Below are 21,831 nucleotides of genomic sequence, written 5' to 3' on the forward strand. Positions count from 1 at the left end.
TCAAAGGCTGTTATTTTCAAAAAGGCACTTTTAATCTGACAAACAACCTTCATCAGGACACATGTTCTAATTTGTTCGACATTACTGTATACAGGCCATGATGTCATTCACAAATTGGCGTGTTGATTATGCCATTTCCTTCCATCTCATTATCTCCTGTTGTCTTTGCTCACACAAACTGTGTTTTATGATGGCTCAATTACCCAAACAGCTGCTTTCACTGACATAATGTATTTCAAAGCTTTCACCGTCAAAAGGTAAAATCATTTAAAACATGTAGAAAGCAAATGTGGTCTTTGCAGGCTACTTTTAAACATCATTATGGTGCTCTGTTTTTCAAATCCTACCCTAATTTCAGCACATCAGCTTACAAAATCTTTAATCATGTACTTTAATTAATTGTTATTTCAGCTGCTTGTTTGTATGATGGCCTGATAAAAAAATTGAAGTGTGACAAAATGCAGCAGCAACTTCTCTGCTTGTCTTTCGTGTTAAAGTAAAGTGGCTCAATTACAGAACTAAACATATAACCATGATTGTTTGGTCAATATTGAAATCACATTTATTTAAAGAGCTTAAACTACTGCATTTCAAAAAAACAGTGAATTTCCAAGGAACATGATATTTTCAATGATACACTCTTAGTTCTGGTTTTAAGCCACTGCTCTCTGCAGGAACATTCAAGAAGTTGCAGCAAAACAATAACTTTTTTGTATGCAATTAACTTTACCAATCAGAGGAGATCCTAAATTAAATATAGAAATACATTGATTTGTTTTACTGCAGCACTGATTTCCGACAATTTTATGTCCTGCTTTGACTGTAAGGTGATCAGCCGGTGGTCGGCTTCCATACTCTGTGATTCATTTGCAGAGTATAGCTGCTAAATGAACCTATCTGAAATACAAAAATCTTACCGAATAAAAAACATATGGCGAACATGCTGTAAACTGTTGAGCAAGATACGTAACATCATTTGCTTTTAAAGGTACAGGTTTCTGTCTTTGTGGGTTCACTCTTGTCATGTATTAAAATGCAGTTTTCTGCCTCAGTATTCTTGTCTTTTACAAATGAGATATGGAAACAGAGACGAGAGAAAAATTTGGACCACTTGTGTGGTGGCAGTTAGTCCAAAAAAGTCGCTAACATTAATTCTGGTCAGAAAAAAAACAAAAACACATTAGCATAACTCATTCATGTAAATAGACACTTCTGTGCGAACTGATACTTTAAGGCCATGCACATAGCATTAGTCTTACCTTATTTGAATAAGGCAAAAGGTACAAAATGCAAACAGGCCTGAGGACCAATTTGGAACTGTCTTCAATTGGGAACCAGCCGCCTATGGATTGGTCACCAATGTGCAGTCCAACGCCACGGCATTTATCCCCAAACTTCATTAAACACTGTGATTGATAGACTGTGGAAAGTGGGTTCACATTTGAGTAAAAGTCTGAAGAGGGTGTGTTTTTGGTCGATATGCAAGCATGTGTGTGAGCGCTGGACGTTAGAGAGTGTATGGAGAGGACTAGCTGTCAGAACAGATTAGGGTGCTGCCCAACTGCTTGACAACTCAAGCACTTTATTATTAGCCAGGCAAGACCCCATTTGGAGGGGGTGGGGGGGGGGGGGGGGGTCATCCAAAAACATACCCTTATTTTCACAGCAAGTGGAGAAGCGAGGAGAGGAGGTGTCCCCAAACATCCCTGATGAAATATACAGCTCAAATTAAAACAGAGACAAAAAGAAAGAAAACAAAAAAAAAAACACTCCAGTGAGGAGTGGATGAGATAATCAGAGCACCGAGCTGACGTTTTGTAAAGAGTAGTGTCCTGCTGCAGCTAAATACCATATTTCAGCGCTGCTTTCTGTTGACTTTAGAAGTGCTGTAAAATAAAAATAAAATCCTGAAAGGAGTGAAGTGTCCTGGCCTTGAAAATGACTTTGTCGTTCAAGTGGAACAACAGTAGGTCATTTTACCCATGAAGATGTTTTCTAATCCACTGAGTCGCGACCGTGTCATCCAGATAGTAAATATCAGGAAAAGCTGTGGCCCTGCCGACGTTTCTCTACAATAGATCGGGTTTCCCTCTGTTCGCAATCTTTTGTATGCTTTTTAATTGAGAACTAACTTTCCAATTGACTAATCCGATTACACTGATGGTACTGAATCTTGATTTCTCCTTAGAATATAAGCAATATTCGCCCCTCCCAATTATGGCCGTAGTAAAAGAAAAACTGTATTGGTTGCCATATCTCCACTTCTGTCTGTGACATGTGATCTGCTTTGCTTGCTATGTTCGGATATCCTTAGAAACAAATGACAAAGTTAGAAGCATTTTTGGGGGAAATGTTACCAGAACATTATAGTAACTTTCTTTACCTCAATAACCCTGTGTTGGAGAAGTTTATTCAGACGGGCACAGAATGTCTATTTGGGACAGAAGATCTGTTGCTGTGTAGAAATGTGGATATCTGTGGGAGACTGCCGCCTTGTCAAAGTCATCAATGAGTGAGTAATTGTAATACTGGCATAATGTAGCAATGGTCATTTTGTAGACAAAAACAAAGGAAAATTTCGTGAGGGAGATAAAATCCAGTCGCAACTTCATTTAGCTGTTGGGCTTTGTTTGTAAAGTTTAGAAGCTTTGCAATGCAATGTTTACACATCCTTTCCCCTGACATTTTTTATGAGTATGGTCTAAAGAGCTCGTCATTTATCTATCCAGTTATAATAATTTTATTGAACGTCTTTGAAACTTGTATCTGTGGCTTGTAACAGCAAAATGCAACTTGCATGAAAAAGGTACTAATGTAATACTTGTAATCTATTTCCCAGGTTGAACTGGCCCGACGGTAATGTTGACTCCGCCCCCCATCCCCATTTTTTAAAATCATATCATTTCAGTATTTGAAATGAAGACGTGTGATAAAATGAAGTTTCAGATTTTTGCACCATAGTCACAATGTTAAACTGAATAAAGAATGTTGTGTATTTTTAAACCTTTAACCCCCCCCCCCCCCCCCCCCCACACACACACACACACACACACACACACTGAATCGCCTGTCCCCTGCTCAAAGCTTTCTGCTGTCCCCATTTGTATGAGTGGTTATCAGCGTGGTAACTTTATCCCCTTCCTTTCATGTAAAATACATTGTGCCGAGCCTCCTCCCTCGAACCCCTCCCCCCCTCCTCCATTCGACTGCACCCTGCCTCCAGTTCCCCCACCCTGGGAGGTGTAAATCTATCCGTCTCTTTATACCTCCAAAAATGCTCTCTTTTCAGGTGTAGTAGGAAGCTATAAAAGAAAAAAAAAAAGAAGTCAGAGAGTGAAAGGGAAGAACAAGGTGAGTCTGTGGAGAGGCGGGGGGAAGAGGAGGAGGTATTCAGGTGAAATAGGTAAAGGTTGGTCTCTTTCTGTTCCTTTCTGGCAACTGGTAACTCTCTTTACTTATCTACACTTGCATCATTTTGCCACAAACTGTTGAGGGGAAGAGCATTTAAGCCATATGCACTTTATGTCCCTTAAATACAACTTTGAAGTAACGATGGACCAATAAATCGGTCAGAGATCATAACAGACCCAATGCCCCTATGACTGGCTCTGTTGGTGACCTGAAGGTCAGCTACTGCAAATAAATCTGTTTAGCAAATAAATCAAAACTGAAAACTGATAATGGCATGTTCTCTAAAATTCACATTCTTGAGTTTAGTAAAAAAAAAGAAAAAAAATCATATAGAGGTGCACTGCATGCATTCATTCAATCTGAATTACACTGTAAAACTTTAATTTTCAAAACTGCTACCTCTATTAAGAAACTCGCAGCACAGTTTTCTTTTATGTTCTATGTTCGCTTCAATTATTTGTTGAATTAAGTTTAAGCAAGTGAGTTTGCAAGTACTGTGGTCTTAGTCCTATCATTCTGATGCAGAAAACTGGAAATGTCCAAAATTGGAATCAGTAGCTCAGACCTCAAGGAAAATTGCAAATCCATGTGTGGCAGCAAAGACCTTGATAAGTCATTTTGAAGCCTCGTCTGTTATTTAAAGCTCAAGCGTGTAGTATCCAATTGACTCCAAAACTGTTGTAAGATATTTTCAAGCAAATCATTTCAGGTAACTTTGGTTTTGGATATTTGCTTTCAAGCTGAACAAGTGTACTGATAAAAGTCTGGCTACAAGGATTAAATCATACATTCTAGGCTAAATATTGCTGAACTAAAATCCAGTGTAATTCTTGCAATTTGGCATTGGCTAATAAGAACTAATAATACATAGACTTTTTACCCAAGTTTCATTTCAGGTGGGATGATAGAGAATGATATTTCAGAAGATGAAACAGATTTATTTTGTTGTTGTTGTTGTTGTATGTCACCATGCGTAAATGTTTAAAACAAGTGTAATAGTTGCATTTCTTTTGCATGAGAAAAGGTTTCCCTACACGTGAATGGCTTGAACCACTAAATCCTATCAATTGCAATTTAAATCATTAGAATATTTCTGCAATTTGTACATATAAAAAAACAGCAAACTTATAAGTGTGGACTTTTGCAAAATAGTCCTTATTACAGATTCAGTTGAAAGCACATGCTAGTGACTTCACATGTTAGGGAGAGGTAAATTAGAGGACAATGGGGCTACTCCCCATTCTGCTGACTGCTCTGGTGGTCTTCATACCTGCTGCTCAATTTGGCTCCTCATTGTCTCAGGGAGTGAGAGGATCACAGAGACGATTTAATGCAGCTTTACGTGACAAATGAAAAGCCACTGATAGATATGTGCGTGTGTGGGGTGTTTTTCTTTGGGTGCGGGGCATTGGTTCTGCACCGTTAATTGTGCATTTGGCCTAGACTGCCCCAGCGCAGTTAATCTGATGAGGGTAATTAAAAAAACAACTGGGAGAAACCTAAACCGGGCCATGGCTGACCATGCAGACACATATGCACTCATACATACACATATGGCCATTACTTTAATCAGCCCAGTATAAAATGCATGTCAGTACAATATTTATGGAGAACACTGACATAGACATGAGGCGTGTTTCCACCTCAGAAACCTCTCCCAGGAACTGCGATAGTTTTCTGGGGTTCCCTCTGTTTCCATTGTATCTACCAGGGTAAAAAAAAAAACATCACCTAAATAGATAATTACCCTAGTCAATGGCTCTGGTAGAAGGGTAATAACTTCATATTACTGTAACATCAGGGTAGATTTATAATCATACCATGCTGCTAACTATTTATGATTGATTGGCAATTCCCCGCAATATACTGCAGGTTAAACTCCTTTACTGTTTGTTCTGTAGACTTGAAAAGTTGAAATACCTCCTGGCATTTGTTTAGCGGTTTAAACCGTTTATATAAATGTATTTTATAGTGTTTATCTTCTGAGGCACAAATAAGAACATGCACAAGGCCTTCTGGAATATAAAGAAGGTGAGACAAGGGTTCAGGGTAAATACGTTTCCGGGGAAAAGGCAAGGCAAGGCAAGCTTATCTGTATCGCACATTTCAGTGAAGAGACAATTGAAAGGATAAAGGTTCAAGGTACAATAAAGTAAAAATGGCTACATCCTTTTTTCTCCAAAACAGGACCGATGCTGTAAAGAAGAAGACATAAAACTTATTGCTTAGACCATAAGCTTTTTCCGACCCTGATTTCGTAGAAGAACAGCGTCCATTAACATCTAAAATCCGACAGATATCCCACTCTGTGAGCAAAGCAACTGTAACACAAGTTTACTAATCTGAAATGGAGAGAAACCGACCACAGCAATATTCACCGCCACTGCGACTGCTGTACTTCAGTTGGTTTTCTCTGGGTTGCATTCGTACTTGTGTGCACTTGTCAACTGAAATCTGGCTTTTCATGTTGCTTCTAGAGTAACAGTTTCTTCTTCTTCTCTGAGTGGCCTTTCAGCACATGTGTAAATAACTCAGAGTTTGAACAAAGAAATTAAAAATCATTAAATTATCACCTTTAGCTACTTAATCTTTATTTACCAGACACAGGAAAGATCCCGTTTGATTTAATATCAGAACTTAAGAAATACTGGTCATGTGGATTTTTTTTAAATGAAGTGTATATAAATATACATTTTCAACTGTGTTTTAGTATTCACTGCTTTTTAAAGTCAAAATCATAATTTTAGTTATTTGTCGAACACTAAGACTATTAAAACTGCTCTTAACACGATCTCAGATATGGGTCAGCAAATCATCCAATACATTGTGTCCCATGAAGTACCATATTTCAATTCAGAGTACAGTCACTCATATTTTAGGTTTTGATAAATCTCTTTTCCAGAGTATGTTATTATCAGACGAAGACAAACTTAAAGCTTCTTATTACTAAAGAAAAAGGGGGGATTTACTTATTAGTCACTTATTAGTCACTTTGCACAGTAAAACAGAAACGTCAGCGTATAAAGCCTCAGGTCTTTCAATATTAGACACTTAATAAAATAGATTTTTTTTGGGGGGGGGGGGGGCGGGGTGTAACCTACTGATCTATACAACCTTAATGTAAAGGAAATCATTCTGCCGCAAGAAACTAACAGAAAAACACAGCTGGTGTGAGAAAAAAAACAACAACTCCCAGCTCGCTCTTTTCCCTGTATCCAACCCTACAAATATTAAGCAAAATTATTAGAATAATGTATGTCATAAACAGGTAAGAAAGTCAAAATTCACAAGCTAAGATAGACACTAACTCTAAGACAGACTGACCGTAATGGCTATAGTTCAGTGTGTGTATTTGTGTGTGTGTGTAGATGTGTGTGTGTCTGCAGGACTGTCTGCAGCAGCAGCATCAATAATTAAAACTAATCTCATTAGGCTTCAGATTCCTTTCAGACGCTTTTAATTAAATGATGAATGGGCTCCCAGATGCCTGTTAAATAATGCTGCTCGTGACATCACAGTGGGTGTGCGTGAGAGGTACGACATAAGGTAGATATCCTTCAGAAAAGATCCAAGGGGAAACATTCAGCAGAAAGCTGAATTGCCTCTCTCACACACACACACACCATCTGCTCTTAGATTTAATATTCAGCTCTTTATTAGAAGTTACTGCCGCCCTCTGTGCCGCAGAGATGGAGGCAGAGTTAAATGTCTCAGAAGTCGCAAGCTGCTCCGGCATACCTCACTTTGAAATACTTGATATCATCTTCCTAATGAAATCACCCACAATCTGATATGTTTGTGCAGAGGAAAGGCGGACTAAGAGAGTTCCAAAACGGGACAGCGACGAGCTCGTGGGTTTTGGACAGAGACGTAAAGCTAAAATACAGAATGAGAGCAACAGGTAAACCAGAGGGCAGGTAAAGTGCCAAAGCACCTCGGGCTCCAGACATCATGGATATGGCCATCGGAACACCCATAATCCCTCTTGTTTCTCATTCCCTCCCCTGATCCCTGAACGCCACCTCCCCACCCTCGCTCTCGGGCTGGCGCTGTATCGGATTGCCGAGCTCACAATGGGGCCTGAATCATCACTCCAGTCGGAGAGACCCAGCGAGAGACAAAGTGGCAGGGAGGCTGGTGGGGGAAAGAAAGGGTGGGACAGACAAGACAAAAGGAAACAGGGACACATCAGAACGAAAAAAAACTGCTCGATGGATCCGGTCCAAACGTGGTCAAGATGGACAAACAGTGGCAGTTGGAAATCTTCCCTTGGCAAAAATGATAAAATAAAGTTTGCAGCTGAAAATAAGATCAAAAGTCTAAGTCTAAAAGTCTAGTTAAAACACTATAGCCAAAGGGTTTATATCAGTGTTTGCTGATATGATTTTCCATGAGTTTAGTTCTCTCACATAAATCACTACTGTGTTAATAAGGTTTCCGCGATGTGGGCAAATCTTGGAGCTACCATCTGTTTAGGAGATACTTTCTATCTTCAGATTAGATTACAGCTAAAGCAAGATTATGGAACTGGAATACCATTTGAAAATGAGCTAAACATCAGTTTTCAGTGTGTCAAATATTTAGACATACAGCTAAGCCGAAAATGAATCATTCCTCTGGCAGATCTAGGTTTAAAATACTCTTTAAATCTTTCCAACATCTTTTTTTTTCCTGACAAGGCAATGTTAACATTTTAGAGCAGCAAAGCCAGAGTCCTGACTTGAACTTGTGGAGCGAGTTAAAGATTTGGATGATGGCAAGGACACAAGCTCATCAGCTAAGATAAATACTCAAAACATCTGTGGAAACATGCGGGAAGTTGGTCAGCTATGATAAAAAGATTTTGATTGCTGTAATGCAAAAAAATTTAATAATCAGAAAAAACAACGAATCCTCAGATTTCTGGCGCACCATTAATAAAACGTAAAAAACTCAGAAACAAACTTCTTCATCGAATAGATATAATTTTCTATTTAGATATGTCAGGGGTATGAATACATTTGGACTCAATTGTAGAAAAGGGTTATATTTTTTTATGGTTTGCTAGAGAATCTCCCGTCCTTTTTTTAAGCTTAAGTAAAGTCTCAAGTTTGCATATAATACTTACAAGTCAATCCTCTAATATCTGAAAGTCCCATTTTCTTATTTATGTATTATTTTGGAGATGGTATGGGCGGGTAATGTTTTAATTTTAATCTTTAGAGCACTTTGTATTGCAGTTTGTATAAAGCGATTTATAAATTAAACTCTGATTGATTGCTAAATTGGTTGTTATGTGCGGACCAATGGGTCTGAATATATAACTCCTTTGCCAGCTACTCTGTTGAGAGAAAAAATTAACAACACATACTTATAGATAGGTATATATGGGAAAATATAAATAAATTGGTTTCCTGTACATACTGCCCATGTTCTTACATTTTCCCTGAATAATGGTTTTTTCTGTCATAGATTGTAGTTGCTGTTCTGCTTGATGTTTATTTGTCAGCCTGTTTTTTTTTTTTTTTACATAATGCAAGTGTTGGAATCCAAAGTCAAATTCCTTGTATGTACCCAAAAACGTGGTAAATAAAGTTGCAACAGGGAAACGGGAGGAGCGTTGTGTCATGCAGCTCGAAGGAGGGGCACAGAGTGACCGTTGTGTGCCTCGAGCTAATACCAGCTAGCGCGTTAGCTTAGTTACAATGGGAAGTTCCAGGCGGGAACTTTAATGTTGCTCTCAAAAGTAATATTAGATGGAACTTGGCCACTCAGGGCTTTAAAAGTAAAGACTACATTTTTAAAATGCACTCAGGTGGCCAAGATCTTTCTTTTTCAAACTTATAAAAAGGCTGCTACATTAGTTAAGATAAGATGGGAAAAAAAGCAAGAATAATCATCTCTAATTAAGCTTTTGACACCAAAGTTCAAAGCTAGAAATATTTCTTAGCTGAAATATTTGTGGATTAATTTACGAAAAATGACTGTAGTGACATTAGCAGAATAAAACATGATGCAAAGGTTTTTGAGACATGGTTTGACAATTTAATGCCATTAACACAGTTTATCAAACAGGACAACTTAAAATATTCAGTTGGGTTAAAAAAACAATAGAGCTGAATATCATCAGCATAGAAATGATAAGACACACCAGGGAAATGCCTGATTGTCTGACCAAGGGGGAAAATATATAAAAGAGAACAGGTCCCAAGACAGAGTCCTGTGGTACCCCACATAGCAGGTACTTTGAGTCTGATATGAACTGGTTTGCAAAAACACTGAAGGTGTCCAGAGAGGTAGGCTTTATACCGCTCTAGAGCCTTGCCTGATAGACCGACTACATCGTGAAGCCTATAAATCGAAATACTGATCACCAGTATCAAAGGTGGATGTAAGATCTAGGAGAACCATTATCGTGGATGCTCCAGAGTCAGCTGACATCAAAATGCCACTGGAAACCTTAAGTAAAGCAGTTTCAGCTTATGAAATCCAGACTGAAAACTGTCAAAGCGCTCATGTTTTTCCATAAAAGAAATTAGCTGTTCTCCCATTACTTTTTGTAGAACATTGGACATAAAAGGAATCTTGGAGATAGGCCTCTAATTATTAAGTTGGGTACTTTTCAAAAAATGGCACAACGATTGCATCATTAAAAGAACTTGGAACCACAGCTGCTGAAAGTGAAATATTGTAAATCTCTACAATACAAGGGCTAAAAGCAGGGGAAACATTTTTAAACAACACTGCAGTGAGGATGTCGTTTGGACAGATAGACATTTTCAGTTTATCAAGGAAACCTGACAGGTCCTCTTAAGTCACTTGGCAGAGAGACAGAAACAAACGTTTGACACCTTGACGGACAAAAGCTGTGAGTCTTTTTACATATCTTTAACCATACCTTTAGCTATTAGCTTTAAGAATCAAGTTAAAGTGTCAAAATTGTATCAGTAAATTATTTTTATTAAATGCATTGACAATTCAAGCTGGCATGCTGCCGGTGGACAGAGGGCAACTTTTACCAATTCAGTTTCGCCAAACAATAAATAAAACCTTAACAGACTTAAGCCCAATCCAAGCGAAGACAGGTTTGGTTGTATCCGGTAAACGTTTTAGTTGGCTAGAGGTCCCGTCTGCATAAAGCGACCACGGAACCGAACGAAAACTAAACCTGCTCCAGAATGGTAAAAGTTCTGTCTGAACGCCCCTATTCCCATTACTGGCTACAAGCTGCCGTGTTTGTGCATGCTAACCAACGTGGACCCCCCCTCCCTTATCACGCATGCACAAACAGCAACAATGGCGGACTTCGGAGTTGCACTTGCGTTTCAGACACTATACAATTTACCGTGGATAAACACTAACACATTGTGCTCCTCTACTGTGTGGACCGCCTTCTCGTCAGTCCCAACGACGCCTCTTTTTTCAGTGTTTGTTGTTTTCGTCCTGCTCTTCTTCCTCCTTCTGTGTCAGCGTTACTGCGCCACTCAAAGATGTAGAATAGGTAACACAATGCCTATTAAGGCCTCTCCAGCTTCGTGTGATTTCATTTTCTACGCCCAATCTATTCTGTGCGGATAAAGTCTTCGGCTCCATGTGAATGTAGCCTTAAATCAAAATATAGGATTGCTACCCTGTCATCTTTAAAGAAGGTGAAAGATCAAAAAGGAACAATCCGTTTCCATCGTGCAGTCTTTTTTAAATTAGGCAATAAAAAAGAATGACCCATATGTGACATGACCACAGTGACGCTAATGAAAAACAATCTAACAATCCAAGATGGAACAATACATAATATCTTTATAGAAGGAAGCAAATCTGTGGGAAATAAGGGAAATAAACATTACTTCCAGCAAAATTTTCACTTAAAACAGCGACCCAGGTCACATCCCAACTGGCGCCGACGCCCTCTCTGCTACCTCTCCGGTCCTCAACTGCTCTGAAAGAAATTTAATCTCCCAGCAGTGCAGCAAAGGAAGTTTTCACGGCAGGCAGGGCATGCAGGTTCCTCCATAACCAAAGCACAACTGTTTCAATTTCCTTTCCTTTCCAGCAAAACAAGGAAATATGCTTTTTTTTTTTTTTTTTTTTACACCAACAGCAGATGTTTAGTATGGCTCGTGGACTATATTCCCTAAAGGCCCTCACTGAGGTGAACTTATTAATAAGTTCTGTATGTTTAATGTGCTTTTAAACTCTGGAGTTTTTCTTGTGCTTGCACAGAAAGAATTAAAATATTCAAGTATATAACAGTCTATGATATTTAAATCACTGATTCAGCACAGAGATAAATGTAACATCTGGTGATAATGTGTTTTTCTAAAAAGCTAATTAAATAAAGTATTCAAGCCTTCCTAGCAAGAAATGCATAGTCCTAATTGACTTGCACACAACAGGAATGGCCACACTTGGATACTCGCTTCACTCAGATGACCTCAGCCATCCCACACCGATGAAAGTGTGCAGGAAAAACAGAGAAAGAAACACCTACACACACATACTCTCGCACAGACGACGCTCAAACACACTTATCATGCGGTTTCCTGTCTGGTGTGTTTCTTCAAAAAGCCCACGCTGCCTCTGCTCCGGGCTTCTAGATGGATTCTCCAGTCTGTTTTGGGAGTTTTGCTCTGTGACGGCGTACGTAACTGACTCACAGGTATGTCTGTGACCTCTTGACCTCACACTTAGCTGTCTTTGCCTGGCTGGCCAGAACGCAAACTCAGCTCACATATGTGCCTGATCTATTACCTGAACCCAACGGGTTTAGGTGAAAGACAGATGTTGTAGTTTTGTTATGCATCCCACATAAAACTAATGTTCCTTTCTTCCTATAAAAGCAGGTATTTTATCTAAAATGGGTTTTTGTGCATCGATATCATCAAGTTTCTTTGATCAAGCACCTTGCTTGATCAAAGAATAATTATTTTCTCAACTTATCTTTGGTTTTTATCGTGTGGAAGCGGAAGTGAGGATTAAAAAATAAAGAAAAGGACAGAAGGTGAACAGATTTTACTTGCCTGAACAAGAAAGATCTTGGCGATCTCCTGTAAATTCAGAATGGTGCTGAAAGGCTTTCAACCAGCACACATTACTCTAGTTATATTCTCTTTACAGTGGCTACTGGAACATTTTCATAATTCATTTAAAAATGTAAAATCTTCACTTTTAGAGCCTTGTGTGGTCAAGCTACATATAACTCTGACCTTCTAGAGCCCTACATCTCCACTCGCAGGTTGCGATCTTACAGTCAAAGGCTGTTAATGCTTCCATGAATAAGTCTGTGTGTTTTCAGGCGAGATTTATTATTATTTTTTTTTTTTTTTCAATTTTAAGTGATTTAATTGCTCCCTTTGAGAAACTAAGTGTGAGCTTCTGACAACAGCTTGTCTTTTCTTTGGTTAGTAACAAAGTAGATTTTTTTTCTTGTAATGGCATCAAAAAATTTGATAACTTTCTGCATTCCTTGGGCTATATTTTTGGATTGTTAATTTTTTTTTTTCTTTTAACGCCCAATTTTATATTGAATCTTGATTGGCAAACAAAACCATTGTTGTTTAGAGACTACCGTCCCTTTCATTAACGCTTAAAACGAGCATTTCTTTCCCGCTTTTAGGAGATGACTCTCCCAGCAGCACTCAGCTGTCAACTGAACATTAATCTTACAGGAATCAATGACACTGAACTGAAACTGAAGCGGACTACGGTGCCACAGCCCGGATGCCAACCCACTAGCGGGATGCCATGAAGTAGCTGTTACACTCCACACCTCTGGGATCTTTCCGCATGCCTTGTTGCGGGGCAGATTTTGAGACGACATGCCAGGGCAATCTTAGCCGTCGGGTTTGGCCGTGTTCATGCCGAGCTGCTGCTGCATGTGCGTTTGTATGGGGTTGTAGGGGTGAAAGAGGGGTGCAATCCGACCCCCTTCCCTCCGCTCACTTGGTCTGTCTGTCTGTCTCACATACTCATACACAGAATAGGACAGCTGCCATAGTGCCTCTCCCAGCACACCAGAGGAAGAAAAAGCAGCTTATTTAATCTTTTCTTCAGTATTTCTTTCACCTCCGTCTCTCGCTCCCCCACTTTTTTTTTTTTTTGCAGTACGCCATGCTTTTGTTCAGTCCTGCAATGCTCAAAGGAGTCGGCGAATGCCACCACCCCCTGTTTGCTTAGACTAACTGCTACATTGACTGGAAAATAAATCTAGATTTAAAAAAAAAAGAAAAAAGTTTGAGTAAAGCCTTAATTTGTGCTTATTGGTACTCAATATTTCACTCCTGATTATTTACTAAAATAAAATAAACTAATAAGCGCTTAATTTTGTCATCTCTAGGAGCATCCCTCCTCAATAACATCTTTTCTCCAAAGCTGAGCAAACATGTGGCAACAGGTGGAGAGAGAGAGACACTTAAACAAGCTAAAAGTAGCATTAAAGGGCTAAAGGCTGCTGGTTCTGCCCCCGAGCTCCTGCAATTCTTCCCCGAGGACCCCAGATGGCAGGCAGACCCGGCAGGCAGGCGGCCAGAGAGGACGCCTGACCATAACCCAGATGACGTGCGATGGATGTGGTGGGAAAAGGGCGGGGCGGAGGAAGCTATGGACAGGGTACTTTAAAGGGTAGAATAGGAGAAGCTGGGGCGATCGGGTTTCAGCCGACAACTCCCGAAAACCGTGTCTGTGAGGTCCTAGGTGTTTTCTTAGTCACCCTAAACACGCCTACTCTAATGAAGAAGGGCAGGGAAAGAGCTTGCTACTTTCAGTGTGAATTTCCAAATAGATTAAAGCAAATTGATGAAAATCAATTAAAACTATAGAAAGAAGATAGGGATTTTATTTCGTTTTTTTTATTTTATTATATTATTATTAGTATTATTATTATATTTGTCGTTGTTGTATCTTTTGATCACAATGCTTTTGTTTTTCCCTTCTTTGCACAATTTAGATTTTTCTGCATAGCACATTGTCTAAAGGGCTTTTACAATATTATTAATAACTGTTATTATTATTATTATTATTGCTAGTAAGTGTTGTAAGGTATTTTATTACATTATTTTTCTAACCTTATTTTATTTATCAGTAAGAAGGTTCCCGGCTTTGAATCCTGGCCTGGGTTCATTCTGCACAACATTTGCATTTTCTCCCCATGCACATGTGAGTCTGTCTCAGTGTATTTCGGCATCCGCCCACTGTCCGAAAACATGATTGTTATGTTAATTGATTTCTCTCTAAATCGCTTTTAGGCATAAGCATGTTGGCCTGTGATGGACTGGTGATCTGTACCCCACCTCCTGCACAGTGACCACCAATGGATGGATGGATAATTATTGTACTGTGACTCCATTATTCTTATTAGGTTTATTAGTCATTGTTTTAAAGAAACAATAGGCCACAAATCCAACAATAATCACACATGCACGCACACAATGCAACACAATATTAAAAAAAATATGTTTTCTAAGTTTTTATAAATGTCATCTATGTTACAGCCTCCCTATTGCTTATATATAGTTCCCAGAGATGTACAAACTCCTTTCATTTTCCTTTGACAATGTATGTTAATCTTTTCAAACCCAGAGACTATCAGAGTTCGTACATCCATTGTTTCATAGAGGAAGCCTCCACACTTTCCAACACAAAAAAATAGCTCTCCTTTAGCAGAAGTCCAAAGTCTGGTAGTTTAGTTTTCTTTTCTTTTTTTTTTTTTGGTTGTGTAAAGTCCAGTGAATCATTTCCAAGCACACATAATTTTACATTTTGAGAGATGTTTATATTGAAAACCTCCAAGAGAGATTTAATTGAAACAATTGATCCTTTGGACGTTTCATTTTGACAAGGCATTCCTGCTCATAATATTTAAAATCAAATTACTTTCCTGTTTTTCTTATCAACTAAAATTTACCTTTGTGAGAATAGTGATAAAACCAAGCTTATAGTAATGATGATTTACTATTTATTTATGTATTTATTTATTCGTACGTTCATACATTCACACACACTTTACACCCAGCAACAAACAACCTCCACTGAACATGCTTTTTGTTGCTAAATAATTTCCCTCTTTATCAGAAGAAAGCTTATTTGAAAACTTAACTATCAATAAGTTTCAACTGAACCGTACTGAACCTCACATTATGTCTAGTAAACATTTTAACTGCAGCCTTGAATACTCTGGACTTGCATTTGTTGGCTTTTCTACTGTAAATGTCAGCTGTTCGCTGTGAGGACGTAGTCTTGTAAATAGTCCTTATTTCTGGCTCAGCTTCATCTTGAGCATGACCTTGATGGCCTCACTCATCACAGCTCCCTGCCGCTGTGCTGGAAGGTTTTTGTAAAATTCGTTGGCTTCCTGTGGGGATGAGAAAAGCCGTATCTTGTTGCCATTTGGGATCCTGAGCCTGCAGGGGTTACGTAGAAATCCACGGAAGGCGCTGATGTCAACAAACAGCTTTGTGATCGGGTGAAAGCCCCGTTGAATACGCATCGTCCCCACGGAGGGATCTTCTGTAAATGTGATCTTGGCCACACCCTGTCTTATATCTTGTTTTTTTGCCTCTCAATAGGCAAACTCTTTTTTTCTTGGAATTTTAAGAAGTGGACCAGCACCGCTCTGTTTTAATTTCCCTGAGGCGAGTGCGCGGTGGAACGTCTTGCACGGGAACAGTCCTAGCCATTTGGGTACCATGTCAGTCATAAATGCTAATCGGTTCCCTTCTGCAACCTCTTGCATGCCGAAGATGCACAGAAACTTTCCCCTTCACTGGTTCTTCAAATCATCCATTTTGGCATCAAGGGAATACATTTCTTTAATAGCAGACCTTAACAAGTACATCAGTTTTTTGTTTTTTTTCTCAGGTGTTTTCTCTGTTTGATTGATGAGAGCTTCAGTGTCATCGATATATCCATTCAGTCTCATATAAATATGATCTAACTTTGCTCCAAAATCTCCAAAGTGAGACGCCAGAGTCCTCAGCTTGCGCAGTACTTCCACTATAATTACCATCTTAGCGTCTGTGTAACTCTGGGATTTTTTTTATAATGCTCGTCTTGCGTCTGTGAGTAAATTCTCACATTGTTCGACATCCACTGGATTAGACATTACGACGTAGCGTCCTCATAGTGGGTACTGACAGTTTGTAAAGGCTTTGTTTGAAAAAAGAAACACACTGTTTCAGAGCTCCAGAGCTAAGCTGCCCTTTGTTTTTGGTCAAATTCTGTCATTTGATTTTAGATCAATCATTCCCTTTTCTGTGATATATTGCCAGCATCAAGTGCAAAATGAACATACAGCAGAAGATTCCCTTTTGTTTTTGTTTCGACTTTACAATCCGTTTGAAGCTTTGTTTTACCAGGGCTGTTAGCTACTTTACCAAATAACTAGTTGCTCTGAAGAATATCAGTAATAGTGAAAGATACCAATCATAACTGCTTGCAAACTAAGATGGGTGAAAAGAAACTTTAGTTGCAGTCATAACTGTGACCATGTGGGCGGTGATCTCTGGGCAAGTGTCCAAATGCTTTTCAGTGTGACAGGCTGTGACCAGCAGATGAGGGAAAACTAGCTCCGCAGCTGGTCAAGTGAATGCAACGTCCCTGAAGGTAAACGGAAAGCCACAAAAAAGAAGGAGACCTTAAGGGGCAAAACCTCTTCCAGTGCGAGGGAGACAAACAAAAATGCTTGATCCATCATTTCTAGAAACCCTAAAAAAAAAAAAATGGCCACCCACTGCTTCTGAGTTCAGTTGTATCAGAAGGCAAGAAACTAGAGAAAACCAAGGAAGTCACCTCAATGACAAGACAAGTACATGTTCAAGAAATATAATATATACGTAGGCTGAGCTGATAACTACAAAACACCTATCTCCCCACGTGAATTCCGCCCTAAACTATTAGTAATCATTTTCTGCAGAATGCAGACACACCCAAAATGAGCCAGAAATTGAATTTCTATAAGACTCTGTGGCAGTGGGTGATTAAAATCACTGTCCTTGCTGGGCGATCTTATTTCCAACCTGAACAATTAATCAATGTCTTTGAGCTGCAGCTCAAATTCACATTATAAATGATATCACAGTCCTATTTAAAGCAGGTGAAGTAAATGGGGGTGGGGGGGAGGAGGAGGGGGTGGGGGGGTATGGACATCAATATTTTATATCTGAATACCAGTGAGTCAAGACAAGACTTTCTTTCTCTTTCTCTCTCTTTCTCTCTTCCTCCGTGTGCATGTACTGTATGCGTGACGGACATATGCTCCACTGGGGTTAGCCCGTAACCCAACCCAGAGTAAGTCTGACGAGACACACACACACACACACACACACACACACACACACACACACACACACACACACACACACACACACACACACACACATTAAGGGAAAAAAAAGGCAGGGGAAAAACAACATACTTCATGTGCTCTGTCCCACTTCGCAGCATTATTACTGTCAAGGCTGGCAGGTTGGAGGGAGAGAGAGAGAGAGAACGAGGCTTGATGGAGGAGGAGAAGGAGATGAAATTACACCTGTTCTGGTGGCTGACTAACGACTTTGAAATGTGAGTGGCCTTCGCTCGTCGCCAAAATCATTTTCCCAACAATACGGCCTGATCTTTAAACAAGCAGAACTGGGACGCTGCGTCGACTCTGCGCGTCAGTCCAAGTGCATCTAGGTGTCTCCTTGTGTTTTTTTCTTTTTCTTTTTTTTTTTTTTGTTCAAATATCTCTTTCACATCTTTTATTTCCATAGGAACATTTTTGGAACCATTTATTACAACGTAGCAAAACACAGAGAACCTTGTCTTTTGCTTGTTTTAGCAGCTTTTCCCCAGATCGCTTCAGAACATCCTGAACAGATCCATGGTCTAAATATGTGAATGCTTTTATGACCGTGTTAGTGACGCTGTGGTACAAGTGTTCAGAAAAGAAGTGCTCAGTGTGCTCAGAAAAGAAGTTTGTTTGACTTTTCAATACGTGTCTAAGTATTCCTTTGTCACTGGTGTCCAAAGTCAGTCCTCGGGGGTTGCGATCCTGCATGTTGTGCTTCTGGGCCAAGTTCAACTCGCCTGAATCAAAGGAACTGGGGTCTCATTTATAAAGCTTGCGTACGCACAAAATGTGCCTGAAACGTACTTACACTAAAGTTGGGATCTATTTTTTTTTTTAAATAACAACGGGAAAATGTGCAGCTCTGACCCAGGCGTGCGCTCATTTTGGAGACGGGTCAAATTGGCGACGCAGATGGTGAAGTGGTGAACTGCAGCCAATGATGGTTCCCCTCAGATGTTTAATTCCACTCCATATCAGACTTTAATCATGGATCACTTTTTTCATAAGCATTCAAAACTGCAGTGTTATTCATGCTTGCACTGGTGACACATAAATGTACATAAGAACATTTCAATAAAATAAGATAAAAAAAATCCCATAAGCTATCTGAAATCTTAAAAGAAAAAGTCTGCACAACAGTTTATCTGGGTTTTCAACCATCACCATTCCTCTCCCCGATGATCACCAGGGTGACATGCTCCACACATTAACAGATTATTGTGACAAGGTTTGCGGCCATTGCTTTAATTACTGTAAATAGTCAAATACGCTCATGAGTAATGCTGCACTGGCACTGCTGGGAGAACTTGTAAATAGGAGAATTAGAAGGAAACGCGGTTTCAGGGATAAATTGTTCCCTGGCTGAGGAGGACGACTGGCCACGATGCCGCTTCAGACTCCGAGCATAGCGTTCTACTGTAACCTGCAGGGCTCTACACCTCCTTCCCTTCTGAATGGCCGCTCTCCAGCCCCTAGAACGCAGTGTGCGTACCACTCGCACCCATGCAGTGCAGCGTCCGTCGGCTTCCTAAAATGCCTTTGTGTGCGTATTTTTATTTGTTTATTTTTTGTTCGGGGTCTTTATCATTGTGGGGGAAACCTCTCATTCCTCCTGGTCTCGCTCCCTTCTCTGAATGTCGGTCTAAACGCACATCCTCAGAGGAATACGGCTGTCTTCCCACATTTAAAAAAGCAATCAGGTTTCATTTTGAAGGGGCTCTTTGAATGTGGACAACATCTGTGCTTTTACTTCTGATTTACACATTCAATAAACGCCTCTTTGTGAAATTCTCCCAAAGTTTCTTTGCTCTTTCTCCTTGGTTGCCACATCACCATGATGTATGCGTATGGATTCTATGCAAAGTTTTTAAAATGAGACCCCTGGTCATTGCTAGGCTCTGAGAAACTTGATGACGTTCTGAGGAAGTAATTAAACAATCTGAATCAAGTGTATTAGAAAAGGTATATGTAGATACAAATACTGAATAAAACCAACCCTTGAGTACAGTAGTTGATCCCCTTAGTTTACCATAAAAAAGCTTTTAAAATAGTCTACAATTATTTCATGATTAGTTAGCTTTAAGTATCACTCAATGTGTTAAGCTCTGAACCTAAACCTGCAAACAATCATTATGTGTTTGAAACCTTGAATGTGAAAACATCTTAAATTATGGAACCCCTTTCAATTTTTGCCTGTCTAGTGAGATGTATCGCATGAGTTATCCCAAGCCGGCTTCTGATTGGTTGATCAGAACCTTGTGGTGACTCCTTTCCTGGAAACCCCAGATGCTGAGCGCTGAGCGGAGCCGTCTCCTGAGACGGTCAAGAGACGCAAAAAGAACTGCAGCCAACAACAGGTTAAGAATCAACAAGGATCCTGACGAACCTGTGACTCAGCTGCAACAATTGTTTGCTTTTTTGCTACTTCCATATAACTGTTTGTGAGACATTCCATCAAAGATTTTGTTTTTGTTTTTCTTCCTGGTCTTGGACGTACCGAGCGTCACAAGTAACAAAATTCCGAATTCAAAGTGAAAAGCCTCCCAAAGCTCAGCACCGAGAGAGCTGACTATCTCTCCTGTCAAGAGTGGAGCAGAAACACAAGTGTTTCTATTGTGGCGGATCTAACGTGGTTCTGATACTTTAAACAACTCCTACTTTTTTCTTCCTCCAAACTATCTGATTAAATTAAGTTATTCTAGTCTTTAAACTCCCTTTTTTTTCATAAAAGTTAGATTTTAAATCTCCTTTTAGCTCTAGAACTTTTTATAGCATAGAACTGCTTTGTTAGATTGTATGTGTATGTTTTCTTGCTTAATTAAATCACCAGATATTGTGTAATCAAAAATGAATCTAATTCTTGATTAGGAGAATAACTTATTACCAGTCTTTTTTCTTATGATTCTTATATGAAGTGTAATTGGTTTTAATTGGTGCTAACGGAATCTTAAGTTGTCCTGTTGCTTCATTACTTTGTAACTGACTGAACAGGCTTAAACAGAACCGTAAAAAAAAAAAAAACAAGCTAGAATTTTATGTTTCGAAAATTCAAACATGTATAAAAGACTTTCTGTGCACAGAAAGTTTAGAGTTAATGTGCATATCAGGCTACACTTCAGCTGAGGTCGCAATAATTCTGACTGCCGCCATATGGTTACTGGGACTTGCACCACATCTGTCATGAGTAAGCGCACACACAAAGACACACACCAGTGGACACATAGAGTCTCCGTCTAATGCAGCACACCACACAGCTGTGTGGCCAATACAAGGTGTACTCACTCACCCACAAACCTGCATGCATACAGTAGCCTTTAACTCACCATCTGTTCGCTGAGGTCCTGTGAGGCCTCCATGGCTTCTCTGGCTATGATCTGCCACTCACTTGAACAGCAAGAGAGACAAGACAAATTTAAAAGGTTTGAGTAACATAAGACACGTTTTTTTCTATTATCTACGTGTGGCCAGGCTATTGGAAACATTAACCCATTAACCCGGATGGCTGCTGATAGTCTTTTCCAGGATGAAACCACTCACAGCACAATATATATATATATATATATATATATATATATATATATATATATATATATATATATATATATACAAACATACATACATACATACATATATACTTATATACATATATATATATATATATATATATATATATGTGTGTATATATATATGTATATAAAATATATATAGGTGTATGTATATACATATATACATATATACATACATATATACACATATACATACATATATACATACACACACACACACACATATACATACATACATATACATATATATAAATATATATATATATATATATATATATACACATACACACATATATATATACATATACATACATATATACATACACACACACACACACATATACATACATACATATACATATATATAAATATATATATATACATATATATATGTATATGCATGTATGTATATGTGTGTGTGTGTGTGTATGTATATATGTATGTATATGTGTATATATGTATGTATATATATGTATATATGTATATACATACACATATATATATATATATATATATATATATATATATATATATATATATATATATATATAT

General features: G+C 38.9%; 1 protein-coding gene across 6 annotated transcripts in view; it reads right to left on the bottom strand.

Annotated features, from left to right (window-relative positions):
• Positions 1 to 21,831, bottom strand: part of eya4 (EYA transcriptional coactivator and phosphatase 4) — a 71,575-nt gene that overhangs the window by 43,279 nt on the left and 6,465 nt on the right. For all 6 annotated transcript variants that reach the window (XR_004932867.1, XM_012880693.3, XM_036147494.1 and 3 more), the window contains one exon: positions 21,037 to 21,097. Coding sequence is in view for 5 of the 6 variants with exons in the window: in XM_012880693.3 (XP_012736147.2) it covers positions 21,037 to 21,069 (33 nt within the window). In the remaining variant the exon portion in view is untranslated. The remainder of the gene's footprint in view (positions 1 to 21,036; positions 21,098 to 21,831) is intronic.

This window comes from Fundulus heteroclitus, chromosome 15 (assembly GCF_011125445.2).
Source record: "Fundulus heteroclitus isolate FHET01 chromosome 15, MU-UCD_Fhet_4.1, whole genome shotgun sequence".
In the NCBI taxonomy this organism is placed as follows: domain Eukaryota; kingdom Metazoa; phylum Chordata; class Actinopteri; order Cyprinodontiformes; family Fundulidae; genus Fundulus; species Fundulus heteroclitus.